This window comes from Artibeus jamaicensis, unplaced genomic scaffold (genome assembly GCF_021234435.1).
Source record: "Artibeus jamaicensis isolate MK-2021 breed Jamaican fruit bat unplaced genomic scaffold, CSHL_Jam_final contig_432, whole genome shotgun sequence".
Taxonomy (NCBI): Eukaryota; Metazoa; Chordata; class Mammalia; order Chiroptera; family Phyllostomidae; genus Artibeus; species Artibeus jamaicensis.
In genome coordinates this window covers 13,324,926-13,339,765 of record NW_026521828.1, presented here as the reverse complement: position 1 = coordinate 13,339,765, position 14,840 = coordinate 13,324,926, and the positions used below count along the sequence as shown (strand labels likewise).

At 52.4% G+C, this 14,840-nt stretch overlaps 1 protein-coding gene across 5 annotated transcripts in view; it reads left to right on the top strand.

Annotated features, from left to right (window-relative positions):
* The window catches only part of ARHGEF37 (Rho guanine nucleotide exchange factor 37), a 40,625-nt gene that overhangs the window by 24,536 nt on the left and 1,249 nt on the right, over positions 1–14,840 (top strand). For 3 of the 5 annotated variants that reach the window (XM_053665908.1, XM_053665907.1, XM_053665906.1), the window contains exons 5-13: positions 484–683; positions 1,989–2,119; positions 2,802–2,906; positions 4,529–4,639; positions 5,312–5,641; positions 7,867–7,995; positions 10,622–10,817; positions 12,257–12,414; positions 13,116–13,157. In XM_053665908.1, the coding sequence (XP_053521883.1) occupies positions 484–683; positions 1,989–2,119; positions 2,802–2,906; positions 4,529–4,639; positions 5,312–5,641; positions 7,867–7,995; positions 10,622–10,817; positions 12,257–12,414; positions 13,116–13,157 (1,402 nt within the window). Of the gene's footprint in view, positions 1–483; positions 684–1,988; positions 2,120–2,801; positions 2,907–4,528; positions 4,640–5,311; positions 5,642–7,866; positions 7,996–10,621; positions 10,818–12,256; positions 12,415–13,115; positions 13,438–14,840 lie in introns of all 5 variants that reach the window. The other 2 variants (XM_037161887.2, XM_037161888.2) reach the window with 1 other exon arrangement.

The following is a 14,840-nucleotide window of genomic DNA, read 5'->3' as shown; positions in this document are numbered from 1 at the left end:
TGTGTTTAAAGCCTTAGGACTAAGTGAAGTAGGTATGAGAGTGGGTGGACAGGGAGGAGAGGAGGCCCCAGACCCCCCCAGCATGGGAGGGAGCCCTGCAAAGTTGGCCAAGACAGTGATGTGGAGTATAAGAAGGACAGAAGGCATCTCTGGGGCCAAAAGAAGAAAGTGTTTCCAGAGAGAGGGAGTGGTCCTCTGGGTTTGTTGCTGAGTGAGCGAGGGAACTGAGGGCCGAGCACTGGCCCTCAGATTTGGAACAGGTGGGGAACCAAGGCCCAGAACAGGTGTAAGATGAGACCTAGCAGCATCCATCCAACTTCTAGAACTCACGAATGACAGGCGAGGAAACTCAGAACCACAGAAGGAAGTGACTGGCTGGAGAACACTCAGGGAGCTGAGTGGCTGAGCTGGAACTAGAAGCCCGGGCTCCCTGGAGCCCCCAAGGGCAGGCTTTGCCTGCCTAATTCCAGCCTTCTCCCTCAGGCCACAAGCTGGACCCTCAGGCCTCAGTTTCTTACTGGTCATCCCTCTGCAGAGGATTACCAAGTACCAACTGCTGCTGCAGAAAATTCTGGAGAACACACTCCCTGATGCCAGTGCCTATCCTGTTCTCCAGAGGGCGACCTCGGCCCTCCAGGCTGTGAACATCAACATCAATGAGTACAAGAGGCGCAAGGAAGTGGGTAAGGACTTGGGCAATTTAGAGGACACAGCAGTGAGCATACTTCTAGTTACAAAAACTCATCTCAGAGTGGCTTCGCCAATAAAGGGCATGTAGGAAGTCATGGACCCATAAGTCCAGAGGTAAGTGGTCTTAGGTAGGGTTTGATCAGGGTGCTGGCTCAGTTTCCCTATAAGTCTCTTCTCTACGATCTTTACTGTGTCACCTTTATCTTCAGGCTGGCTGTTCTAAGATGCACCTCGGCATACCACACTCTCGAAGATAAAACAGGGCCTTTCTCCTCTGAGCCATAAAAATTAAACTGGAGCTTCACTCTGACAGGACCCAGTTGGGTGATGTGCTTACTCTGAACTTTGATTAGGGGAATGCCGTGAGCTGATTGGCTTAGGCCTGAGTTATGTACTTTTCTTTGAACCAATCACTGTGGCGTGCATCCCTTGGACTAAAGTAAAATCACCATTCAAACAACATGGCTGCTGTACTTTGGAGGATAAATGAATATGGAGGTAGGGGTTGGGGATGAGAGGAAAGGGCTTCGTATATACCTGAGCAGAGAGGAGGGTAAGTGGGGATCCTGCCTCTCAGGTTGTTAAAACAGAAAGGTCTGAAAAATGAACCAGTGTCCCAAGGACAGGGAAACTCATGTGCACAACCAAGGCTGTATAACAATGAAATTTAGCTAATGTTTGCTAAGGGCTAACTCTGATAAGTTTTTCATTTATTATCTTGTTTGATCCTTACAGTGGCCCTCTGAGGTTGGTACTGTTAGTTCTATTTCACAGTTGGGTAAACAGAGCTTTAGTCCTGTGCTCCAGGCCACAGAGCTGGTATGGAACAGAGCCAGGTTCACACTCAGTCCTGGGGTCAGGCCGTCTGTAGAAAACCCTGAGCCAGGAGTGGACAAGTATGGTCCCAGTTTGGTCAGGCTGACAGTGACTGAGGAACCTCAGGTAAATCACCTCTCACTTGGGTTCTTTTTTAGAAAGTAGGTCCCGACCCATCATCTTAGGTGATCTTTCCAGCCACCCTGTGAGTTGGCTGGCCTCATTTACAGATAAGGAAACTGAGACCCAAGAGGCGGTGATTGCCAAAGTCAAGCAGGCTGTTCAGCCAGGGCTCACACCGAAGAGTGTTCACACACGGGGTTCAGCCCCGTGCTTGTCTTCTCTGACACACCACCCTTCGAATGGGTGAGGCCCTGATGTGTGAGAAGAGGTCCCCCCACTCACGTGCCTTGCCAGGAGGGTTGGATCCTTACTTCCCTGGGTCACCTTCCATCCCACACCATCCCTCTCTGTTGGTGCAGCCTCCAAGTACACCAAGGTGGAGCAGCTGACCCTCCGGGAGCGGCTGGCTCGAATAAACACACACCCCCTCTCCAAGAAAACCACACGGCTGAGCCAGCTGCTAAAGCAGGAGGCGGGGCTCGTGCCCAAGGTGAGCATGGGCAGGAGGAAGGGTCACACCCTAGCCATGCCAAGGGGCAAGCCAGACTGTGCAGTGGGTGGGGCGAGGGGCTTAGGTGGCTCTCAGAGCTGAGAAAATGGAGGCTAAGGGAGGGAAGTGACTTGCAGCATCGATAGCCAGGTATAGGCAGCACGGGCACCCCACACGATTCTGAGGAGCCTGCACAGGGCTTTCTCCACTGCACCTTGTGCTCCTCTCTCTGGGGCCTCCTGACACAGACAGGAGAGCTAATCTCTGGGTCTGGGCATGGGACCAGCTGTGATGGCTACCAGTAGCAGCTGAGGTTGATCAAGTACTCACTTTGAACCAGGCGGCACTTGATCCACACAATGAAGTAGGTGTTCCTACTGTAACCACCTTGCATATGAGAAACCCAGAGGGTAAAACACTTGCCCAAGGTCACACAGCTTGGAAGCAAGTGAACCAGGACTTTTATGCTTGTATGTTTGATCCCGTGGTCTGAATACAAAACCACTAAACCACACTCACTGCCTCTAACTGTCCGACTCAGCTTTGAGGCTGGAGGAACTGGCTCTGATGGGCCGGGCTGTGGAAAGGTGGTCCTCACTGAAGACTTGGGGATGCAGCTACGTGGTGTACACTGCCCCCATGTGGATATTCTCGGCCCTCACAAGCATAACTTTACTCTCAGACGGAAGACAAGGAATTTGATGACTTAGAAGAGAAGTTCCACTGGGTGTCACTGTGTGTGACTGAGCTGAAGAACAACGTGGCTACTTACCTGCACAATCTGGAGGTGAGGACCCTGAAGTTCATCATGGGTGAGGCAAAGTTGGTTTCCTGGGCAGGAGGCAAGCAGGCTCATCTGACAGGCTGGTAAAGGTACCAGCTGCAGGAACCAAAGGGAGGGGGTCACCCACGGGCTGGATGAGGACCCACAGGCAAGTACTGCATAGCCCACAGGTCACTGGGCAGCTTCTGAGCCCACTGAGCTCTCAGGGGTTGAGGTCAGAGTCCTCAGAAGGACCCTGCCAGACTGGCACCCAGAGCAGGTGACAAACTCAGGTGCACAAAGGGGCCACCCACTGAGTGAAATGTGCATGTGTATAAAGCCTCGTGTCTGTTCATGGGACTTTTTGGTAGCTAAATAAACAGCAATAATATTTGGAACTTGAGTGATGGAATGAATGAATGAATGAGTGAATGAGTAAAAGCTACAGGGACGGTTAGTACTTGACTCGGGAGAGTGGCTGCTTTGAGCCCAGTGCGGCCACTTCTGACTTTAAGGAAGAAAAGAAACCTGGAAATTCAGACTTTTAGGTGAAATCTCAAGATGGGTTCATGTGAGCAACTAATTAACTAGAAATTTAATTAAATGGAAATGGAAATGTTATTCAGTCCCAAGGAAATGTATTTCTATAAGCCGAACTCAGCCCACTGGAACGGCAGGCTGCACTCCCATCCAGCATGTCACTTGCCTTGTGCCAAACTCCCCCCCTGTTCTTGTCATCGATGCTGACTCATCCCGTCTACTTCATCCCTCTTACGTGGTTTGGTTCTCCGTCATGTCCGTTTGCACAAACCAACTCGGTCATACGATAATGGGCTGTTTGGATGACAGCACTTGGGGTGGCGTTGTCGGAAGTGTGTATACAAGGAGGGAGGTGGCCGTTGCACACTCCTCTGAGCGGGCAGGTCGCCCTGCTTGCTCCTGCTTCATCCCGGGCTCCCCAGGGGAAGGATCTGACCGGCACAGGCAGCTGGAAGGGGAAATCACTCAGGGCTGGAGAGAGAGAACCCAGAGGCATGGGAGAGACATGTCGGGCTTTGCGCAGGAGGATGAATATTTGGAAGCTTTCAGGCTGTGTTCCCCTAGATGCAGGGTTTAGATGACAGAACATGGAATCCCACAGGGACAAAGTGATTTTCTCTGTTAACCTCTGAGGCCAGGAAAAGCCTCTTTGGCTGGCATGTCTTTAATGCAGGCATAGCGGGGCTCAGGCTGGGAGCAATCAGCAGGTGATGACGTCCAGACAGAACTTAACAACTTTGTTTTTATAGCCCTTATTCTCACATGCCTATTTGTGGCAATTATTACTCATTTTATCTTTATGGTAGTGTCATGGGGTGTTTTTCTTGTAGATAAATGCATTGATTTAAATAGGAAGACTTAGCTGATTTAAAGGAAAGTATTAATAGACCATGTAGAAATGGACGTGGCAAAAACATCGTGAGAGGTATGCAGATGTGTGATTTGGGGAAGTGCTGGAACAGGGAGGAAGATGTCAGCTTAGTCAGGAAGAACTTTTCAGTCAGCCAAGTCGTCTGAGGGCGGAACAGGCCGTGTGCAGACGGGATGCAGGGGCGAGGTGGCTGTGACAGACTGTGGCTTTCTGTCCCTCATTTGCCCTGGTCCAGGCTTTCCTGCGCTTCCGGCCTCAGGAATATGACCTGGACATTCCTGAGGGGCCTGTGGGGCAATATTGCAACCTGGCGAGAAACCTGCAGCTCCAGGCCTTCCCCGAGTTTGTGAGTGGAATTTTTCCTTCTCCCTTTGTCGGGCAGGTGACAGGACCTATACAGATAATGTTTAGACGTCAGGCCCTTCACGCGGTTGTCACGTCCAGGACCACCCTGGTAGTCAGCAGGCAGAGGTTATTATTAGCATGTTTCACTGATACATATAGCCCCAGCTAATGTTTGCTGAGCCTCACTGTCTGCCAGGCACCGAGCTGAGCCCTTCACAGTCTTCACCTCATTTAATCCTCACAACATGGCTTACAGGGCAGATACTATTTATAGCCCCATTTGGCAAATGAGAGCTGAGGCTCAGAGGGGTGACCGCCCATGTTATTCAGATGGTCAGTGGCAAGCTTGAATCTGAGCCCTAAAGTCTATGTTTTTGACCACCACTGTGTACAAAACCTTTTTCAAGATCTGTGCACAGTAAAGATATTAAGAAGTGACATATGAAATGACCTATCCTGTTCTAGGAGTTCTGTTAATCTCATTACCTGGACTCTCCCTATTTTTCAGATGGGCACATCGAGGCCCAGAAAGGTTAGGTAGCCTGCTAGAGGTCATAACTAGTCAGTGAGGGTCGGACTGCAACCCAGGCCTGCCTACCTCCATAGCCCCCTTTCCCACTGCCTACTGGCTGCCACCTCTTTCCTGGACTCCCAAGCTAACCTCTCCCCACAGAAGCAGCGGCTGGAAGGCCTGGTGTGGCAGCCACTATGCAACCTGGCCAAAGCCCTAGCTGGCCCTCAGAACCTGATCAAGAAGCGTCTGGACAAACTACTGGACTTTGAGCGCCTGGAAGAGAAGCTGCTGGAGGTGGGCAGCGTGACCTATGAGGAGGAGGAGGCCCGCCATACATACCAGGCGCTCAATTCCCTGCTGGTGGCTGAGCTCCCGCAGTTTAACCAGCTGGCCAGGCAGTGGCTGGGCCAGATTCTGCACACATTTGTGGCTCTCCAGAGGGACCTTGCAGAACAAGTGTTACAGAGGGCAGAGGGCAGCTTGGCTCAGGTAAGACCTCTAGGACTGGGCACCTCTGGGGGATAGCCTTGCACCCCTTCAGCCCTCTTTTGCAGGGGCTTGGAGGGAGGTTGGGCCTTCCAAACAGTCCCTGAGGTGCTCAGGAGGAGGCTGTGGGGACCTTGTGGATCTCTCCCATGCCCGCTCTCCTTCCTTTAGTGGAGCCAGCCCTTGAAAGCAAGGGTAGCACTGGGACTCCAGGTCATTCCCAGGCTCTGGAGTGCAGAAGCAGAGGAGGCTCTGCTGGGGAAATGGCAAAACTCCGGGCTGTTCCCGGGGCCAGAGTAGATGTTGGTGGCAGAGACAAGGACCCTCCTGCACGGTCAGGAGTAAATGTGCCCTGCCGGTGTTTCTGTGATTCCCACCACTTTTAGCAGCCGCTTCCCCGTGGGTGCTAACTGTGTACCTGTTTGGAGCACCTTCTGTGCATGATCTCACTGACTCCTGAAACAACCCACAGAGAAAGTTTTATTATTATCCATATTTGACAGGATGCCGAGGCACAGAGAGGTTAAGCAATTTGCCCAAGGCCACATAGCTAATAGTGGGAAATGAACCCTGCCAATACTACTCCAGAGTCTGGGCTCTGGACCAAACACTCAACAGCCCATAAAAGGAGCAATCTGCTGAAAGCATAAATAGGCCGCAGAGAGGGTTGGATGAAACTCCAAGTGCACTGTATTTTTGGAATTTTGAAAGCTGAGGTTGGTATAGGAGAGGATTCTTAGCTGCTTTCGGATCTCTCCCTGATGTCAGAATCAGAGCTGCACGGCCCGTGGGTCCGAGGCTGGACCAGCTTCAGTACTCCACGTACCACATGCTGTCTCCTGTGCTTCTTGTTCCCCAGCCCAGCTCTCCCCTTCTAGTTCATTGCGTGAAAACCCCTCTCAAATTCCCCCTCCAGCACCTGTTCAGTCTACAGCCCACTCTGCACCTGTAGCCCCCAATTCCAGTGCACACCACTTCTGGTCCATTGGTCCAGGCTCCTTTCTCAGTCTGGGTGCCCCTCCCCATTATCCCCCATGCCTTTCACAGTATCTGGCATGTGGTAGGAGCTCCCCAAAATGTGACAGATGTCCATGGAGGTCTCAGAATCCCTGTCCCCAGGTGGGAGACCCCCATCTCCTCATCCTCTGTTCTCCAGCAGCCCTTAGGATGTGCTTCTGCTTAGCACTTTTCAGAGCCTGCCTTCTGCTGGGGTGATGGAAGAAGCTGTTTCTCCTCGTTGAGGAGGCTGGGACTATGGGCTCTTCTTCTTTGACCTCAGTTAGGCCTGAACCAAGTTGCGGGAAGAAGCATTCCTCTTTCCCGAAGGCCGAGAGCAGATCTGATGAGATGATCTTTTCATTCTCCTCCCACCCGCTAGTGTTCTCTCCAGGGCTACCCAAGCCCCTTGTACGTAGGCTGGGGTAGGAGGGTGCCAGGGAGTGCTGCTGATGCCCGTAGGGGAGGCCTACCTCATGAAAGCAGAAAGAGGGTGTCCTCCGCTCTCGGCTGGCCCTGTAGTGCAGGAAGTCGGGGCCTCCTTGTCTCTGTCTCAGGGCCCTTTCCCCTGGTCCCATCCTGTGGAGCCCGGGAAAGACCTGCATAGTAGAACCTCGGTTCACCTGGGGAGGGGAAGAGAGGCTCCAAATCAGGACCGAGAGCAGTGAATTTGAAGACAAGCAGAGGGGACCCGTCTCTGTCAGCTCTGCGGTCCCACTCACTTCTGTGTGGCCTGATGAGACTGTGGGATTAGCTCGAGGCCTGGCTGTGTTCATTGCAAATGATGTCATCAGGGCTTGACTTTCACTCCATCTCTAGCTCTGCTTCCCTCTTCGGATTGGCTTTATTCTCAGGCAGGCCTTTCTCTGTGTGGTGGGAGAGATGACTCCCAACAGTCCGAGTACTTACCTTTACAGCTCAGAATCCAAAGGAAGAACGGCCCTGTCAGTCACAGCCTTCACGTCCTAAATCTGATGGGAGGCTTCTGATTGGCCTGTTCGAGTCCACTGTCCACTCCTTGGCCTGATCATGGTGGCTGGGAGAAGGGATGCCATGACTGCCAGTTCTGTTGCTTAGAGCACTGTGACAGGTCGTTCTGCTGTCCTACTGGCCCCCTGGAGAAAGACGTGCTCTCAGAGGAAAGTGCGTCAGTAGGCAGACAAAACCGACAGCTGGCCCATCTTAACTCGCCTGGGTTTACATGTGGGCTGACGGTGTCTGTCCCTACCCAGCTACCCCACCACCAGCTCTCTGAGCCAGCCTTCAGGAAACTGGTGGAGGATGTTCTCAGCCAGACCAGTCGCCAGCTTCGCTCCTTTCAAGAGAACTTTGAGAAAGTGCTGCCACCTCCCACTGTACAGGTAAGTGACCCCTTTCACCTCACCCTGTGGCGAGGTTCAATCCCCTGTTTCTTCTTCCTTTTCTGTTTTCAGTGTTTCCCATTACCATGGAAACATCCCCCCTTCCCTCTCTCCTTTCTCTCTGAGAGCTGGGGGGTGGGATTTGCACCCCCCCCCCGTATGCCCTTTATGGCCAGTAAGCATCAGAGCAGAACGGACCTCTTGGGTCAGGAATAAGAAAACCCAAACACTTTAATACTGAGCAAAATTTGGCAGAATAATGAGCAAGTGGCATTTCACATCCCCAAACCTGGAACTTCTTCATATTTTCCATCAAAATGTATCATTTTCTCATCATCTTCGCACAGTACTTTCTTCCAGCATTCAGGATGAATCAGGTTTGAATAAGAAGTCACTTCAATTTTCTTTTCAGTATTGAATTTCTTTTTTGTTTTTTAGATTTTATTTATTTATTTCTAGAGAGGGGAAGGAAGGGAGAAGGAGAGAAACATCAATGTGTGGTTGCCTCTTGAGTACCCCCTACTGGGGACCTGTCCCACAACCTAGGCTTATGCCCTGACTGGGAATTGAACCAGTGACCCTTTGGGTCACAGGCCACACTCAATCTACTGAGCCACACCAACCAGGGCAAATTTGTTAAAAATTAAACTAGAGTTGACATACAATATTCATTTCAGGTATATTCAACATTTATGTGCCTTAGGATATATATATATATATATATATATATATATATATATATATATATATATATACAGTCACTGTGGTAAGACTATCTGTCACTGCACAAAGTTATTACAGTATTATAGAGTATGTTCCCAGTGCTGTACACTACATCCCTGTGACTTACTTATTTTATAACAAAGTTTGTGTGCTATGGGACTTTTTATTGTAAAAGACAGTATTTCAGCTCCACAATAGTTTACAAAACTTTGGATGGCCAAGTGCTTTTTGTTGGTAAAGTTAGATTCTCTCATGTGTAAGGACAGGGTATCTTCCAGGCAGTCCGCATGAAGACTCTACCTATGTGGAGTATATTTTAAAAGTAACTGAAGGAGCTGAAGGGAAAAGGGGCTCCCAGGGTCTGAGAGAACGGAAACTGTGTATTCAGTCCCACGTGAGATGTGACGTGAAGGGCCAGGAGACAGCCCCAGGGCTCCCCAGCAGGAAAAAGGGGGCCCAGAGGCACAGAGAGACACGTTGGGGCCGGTGCTCCCCTGCCCCCACGTCCTCCCTCACGGGAGGCTGCCCCGGCAGAGGTCTCGCGGCCCTGCCGCCTGGGGAGAGGAAGTGTGCAGACGAGGAAGAACGGAACAGGCACTCAAATGAGTCATGAGAATCTCTTCTCTCTTTGTACTTGTGACAAAGCAACATTTTTCTTATTGGAAAAGCAACCCTTGTGGACTGCACAAAAAAGAGAAGACTTGGAAAAACAAAAGGAAGAAACAAATGGGAACAGAATAATCCCAGTGTGCGTTGAAAATTGGAAGAAAAGACGCCCCCCCCCCCCCCCCCCGCACCTTCCCCACCACCGCCACACACACCTCCCATAAGTTCCTGACTTACTTGGCCGAGGGTACATACAGAGCCTACAGGAGGGAGGTGGCCCACCCAGAGCACGCTGCTGTCCTCTGCACCGGGCAGCGGCTGCCAGGCTTGAGAAAGAAGGCCCATGCTGTCTACACTGCTGGCTTTTGTACTCACGTTAACACCACTGGTCTGAAGGAAAGCTGCCTCATCTCTCCGCCTCCTTTTTAGGAGCCTTAGGCTCTCCTGGTTCTCGATCCTGACTTGAGGAACCCTTTGGAGTATGGGTAACAGGAGAGTCTCTGCAGGGCACCTCTGTCTGTCTCCCTAACCCAGCACCTCCCACCCAGAAATAACTAACCACGTAAATATGGCAAATATAAATATGCAGGAGAGAAAACCTATATTCAACATTTTTAGTTTCTTCTTTGTTTTTTTAAAAAAGGGACATTCACCCCCAAGTTCCTTCTTGTTGATACTTTTGCTGGAAGCAGTGAATGAAAAACAAAGGTCCTGGCAGGAGATTTTTGGTTGAGCTGAATCATTCTCCCCACCTTGGTGGCAGTTTCCACCAGGGCAACACTCTCCTGTGCTTCTGCTACGTCGTTCACAAGGCTTACCATGCCTTCTTAACAGCCGGTGCTCAGTAAATACAATACTTGTGGATGGGAGACTCCCAGAGAGAAAGCTAGCATTTCCTCGTTCCCGCATGTGGGAGGTCTGCCTGTGTCTGCCCCCTGCTGGCTGGGAGGCCTGATGAGTGAGGCCCGGTGCCCACACGAAGCTCACAGTCTATGGGGGTTGAAAGCCCGGAGCAAGGCATTTCTGTGGGGACCAACTTAGCTAGGTGCTATGGGCAGAATTTAGAGCTCGGCCCTGGAGTTTTGTAGCTGAGCAAGTTTCAGAACTTGAATTAAAATTTTAGAAAACTGAAGAAGTAAAGGCCTTGGAGGGATTTTAGAGAATTAGATGAGAGGCTCATAGATACTAATTGCATGTGTTTCTCATCGGATCCAGCTGTCTGTTAGGCGACTGTTGGCCAGATGTTGGCCCCAGCTTTGACGCCCTAACTCAAGCGCCTGTCTGTGTCTGTCCCCAGCCACTGCTCCCGGGTGCTGAACGCCAGGTGCAGGCTCTCCTGAGCAGGTATGGCCCAGGAAAGCTGTACCAGGTGACAGGCAACATCAGCGGGGCTGGAACTCTGGACCTGACATTGCCACGGGGCCAAATCGTGGCCCTCCTTCAAAATCAGGACACCAAAGGCAATAGAAGCCGCTGGCTGGTGGATACTGGGGGTACGTAGGACTTGTGGGCCCTTCCCCTCCCTCTGGGCAAACTGTGTGGGCCAGAGTCTGGCTATGCAAATCCAAGGTGGGAGTGAGCCCTGATGGAAGCACAGGGCTTGGAGCACAGGCAGCTTCGTACGTGCGGGAAATGTCAAAAACAGGCGTTCAGTCTTGCATTGCTACAGCCGTGATCAAGCACCTACTGTGTGCTAGGTGCTGTGCAAGGAAGACAAAAACCCTGCCTTGGGGACCTCACAGACCCTTGGGGTGGACAGAACTTCGGCACCAACCTGAGAGAAGGACATACACAGAGAAGGGATTCTTGGATCCTGGCTACATGGACAGATGTCTGATGTCCAGAATGAGGGAGGCGTTGTCTGGTCCCCTCTGCACTGGTCACGCCCTTGGGGTGTGGCACTCAGGTCTGGGTGCCCCAGTGTAACCAGGCAGGAGGCAAGTGGCACCTTGAACCAAGGAGGAGATGGACCAGTGGACTGTCTTCCAAAGAAGATGCGTGACCCACGGGATGAAGGTCACACAGGGTTACTGAGAGGGGACCCGTGGAGAGTTGTCTCCCCAACCAGAGAGTTTATTATAATTATTACTAATGATACTAATGTATATTAGAAAAATATAACTAGTACATAAACCCATGATTTTATTCATATTATTGTATAGTGCAAGACTACATTTTAAACAGTGAGTCTATGAAAACATTAGTCTAACAGTATAAATCCTGCAGAAATCACAAAAGAGCAGTCTCTAAGTCACGTTGAGAACAGCCAAATGGGGATTAAAGCAAGGCCCCCGGGGTGCAAGGATGGGCCTGGAGCCCAACGCCACCCTTCACTGCACGGTCTTGGAGGGGCGTTGAGCCCCTCCAGCTCGGCTGGCCCGCAGTAAAATGGAGAGTTGACGTGCAGACTAGATAGTGCCAGCTCTGGCACCCGGCGTGCTCTCAGGAAGGGGTGGCCGCTCGTAATGACGGTAGCCAGAACGGCACAGGAGTAGCCGCTGCATGAGAAGGAACCGGGGACACCTGGAGAAGAGAAAAGCAATTTCCGCCTCGTGGGGAAGGCTGCCCTGGGGCGAGGAAGCAGCCTTGCTTGGGCGGCCACTTCAGGGGAGGGGCTGTGGTGCCAGCACCGGGAAAGCCGTCTTCATCCCAGACCGAGGAAGAACTACTTCTCTCCGCCAGAGCTGTTCAAAACCAAGGGCTTGCCTTGGTAGACAATGAGCTCCCTGTCACTGGGGGTGTGCAAGCAGATGGTAGAGACAGAGAGGGCAGGGATGGGGGCTGAGAGGTTCCTAGATGTCCTCTGCAGGTGCTCCTTAGTGCTGTGAGGCTGTGTTGAAGGCATTGGTACCCGTGCATGGTAGCAATCTCCTGTCACTAAAGGGACGGAGAAGGGGGCCTGCAGCCAGATTCATGGTCTGTATGTCCCTAGGCCATCGGGGGTATGTGCCAGCTGGGAAACTGGAGCTGTACCACGTCATCCCCAGTGAGGAGAAGCTCAAGGAGCAGGCACGGCCTCGAGAGGACTTCCGACATCTAACACCAGAGCCCACCTCAGCCCGGGTCCCATCTGTCCCAACCAGGACCCAGGTGAGTTTGGGAGTGAGTTATGGGGGCTTGCCTCCCCATAGCCACCTAGAATGGGGCTTTGATTTTTCTCTGATTTGGGGGTGAGGGGGCAGTACCCTGTGAGGCTGAGGCCTTGATTGGTGGCCATCCCAGTGTCCTGGCTAGGGGTGGGACCCGCAGAAAGAAAGTGCTGATATGTGCCACCACATGTAGTCAGGGACAGAAGACTGAGTCTTGTATGATGCCATTTACACGAAGTGTTCGGAATGGGCAAATGCACAGAGACAGGAAGATCGGCGGCTGGCAGGGGCCGGGGGCAGGAGGGCTGGGAGTGATCGCCAGCTGGTGTGGGTTTTCTAGGGCTGAACATGTTTTGGAATTAGTCAGTAGTCATGGCTGCACAACCCTGTGAACACATTCAAAACAACCTGTGTGATGAAGAAGTTCCTTAACTTCTCTGAGCCTCAGTCTCCATATCTGAAAAATGGGGCAAATGGAATCACAGATCCGTGATCATCAAAAACAGGCCGAGCACTAGATGTAGCCCGTCACACCTCCGTGGGAGGAGTGGACGCAGCTATTTGCAGAAAGGAAGTGGTGGGAAGTGTTGGGGGGTGACACTGTCCAGCCACAAGGACGAACTGTGAGGAGGGATCTGGGTCCACAGCCTCTCTGTCTGTCTCCCTGCCCGGGCCCACCGCTGTGTCGCCCCTGTGTTTCAGGTGGTCGCAGTGTACCCCTTTGTGGCCAGAAGCAGCCATGAAGTGAGTCTGCAGGCGGGCCAGCCCGTGACTGTCCTGGAGGCTCAGGACAAGGAGGGGAACCCGGAATGGAGCCTCGTGGAGGCAGACGGACAGCAGGGATACGTGCCTTCCAGCTTCCTGGCCAGGGCCCTGAGCCCCACACCGTGGGGCTGGAGTCTGCCCTCCTAGGCAGCCCTTCTCGGAGCTGAGCTGCTGTTGTCAAGGGGGGGAGGATCGGGGGCATGTGAGCCCCTGACAGACGGACGGAAGAGAGGCAAAGAGAAGCAGGATGGAGGGGGAGGTCAGGCCATGGTGGGGGCAGCGGGGTGGGAGCGAAGGGCTCCCAGCAGGCAGTGGAAGAGGTGGGCATGCCTTGCAGAATGCCGGTGTGGGTGGGCTCGAAAGGCTTCAATCAGGACAGCTCAAGGTGTCCGCAAAGAGGTGCTTCCGAGCTGGAGTCAGAGCACCCTGACTGGTAGGTCAAGTCGTTAAGGATTTGCTGTAGCTCACAGCCTGGCCTACCTGTGCCCCCATCTGGACCTGCCCACAAAGAAGTTCACCCAGATGTTACCTGCCTGCTGTGTGGGTGCAGGGAGGGGCACTGGAGGAGCCCAGACCTGCCCGCCCTGATGGCTGACTTCCTACATCAGGAGGCACCACGGCTGGCCAGTCGTCTTTCATTTCTCCGTGCTGGGAGCTGAGCTATGCTTGGCAGCGATCCTTCGAGAGTCCGCTCTAGTGGGGGAGCAAGCTCGTCAGGACAGTGGAGAGGTTCCCAGGAAACTCTAGCCTGGGCCTGGGAGTAGGTGTGGCCAAGCCACAGTTTTAGGATGTGTGTAGGTAAATGCAGCCTGTTCCAGGGAAGAGGAGATTTTGAGGGTGTATTAGGTAGGGGTGTGAGGCTGTTGCCAAGTGTCTGTATACTGTTGCTGTGTTCTCTGAACCAGGGGCTAAAGGGCATGTAAATCACAAAGAACACTGTGAAGCAGGGGAGCACAGGCCTGGTGGGCAGGGAGGTCAGGCTTGGCTTCCTGTGTCTGGAAGAAGGGGAGCCAGGGGCACCCCAGGTGGTTTCAGGAGGCCACCAGGGGCCTGGGGCAACAGTGGCCATGGTGTCAGTTGGCTGTGGGACCTGAGACACAGGAGAGAGCCTCCTGCTTCCCATGCACACAGACCTGACTCACAGGGCTGTGTCATGAATGACATGAGGGTAAGGATGTGGAAGCTCCCGGCAAAGTGTGAAGTGTATATAAACATACATTGCTCTTGGTAGCAGGCTGTGCTGGAAGTGGTCGCAGGCTGGCCCCAGCCTTAGTGTTCACGTTGCCCCTCCCCATGCCCATGGCCAATGCCATTCGTCAGCATGGTGTCTTTTCCCGTCACCCTAGGATCTACTGCAGGCTCCTTCTCAGTGCTGCTCTCCAGGTAGCCAACCCCCTGAACTTGTCATCCCTTTCTAGAACCTGGAAATGGAAACCCCTCCATAAAAAACTGACCCACGGGGACAATTTTGGGTGCAGCCACTGTTGAATCATCTGTAGGATGTTGGTTTGGGCTCAGATAATTACAAGACCCATAGGAGAACAAAGAGACCCAGCATGATCTTTAATACAGATGACAAAACTTGGGGCCAACCCAAGTTAGAAAGTGTGTAAAAGCAGGTGTCACTTGAGACTAAGCTCTGTGTTATCACACCCGTAGTGC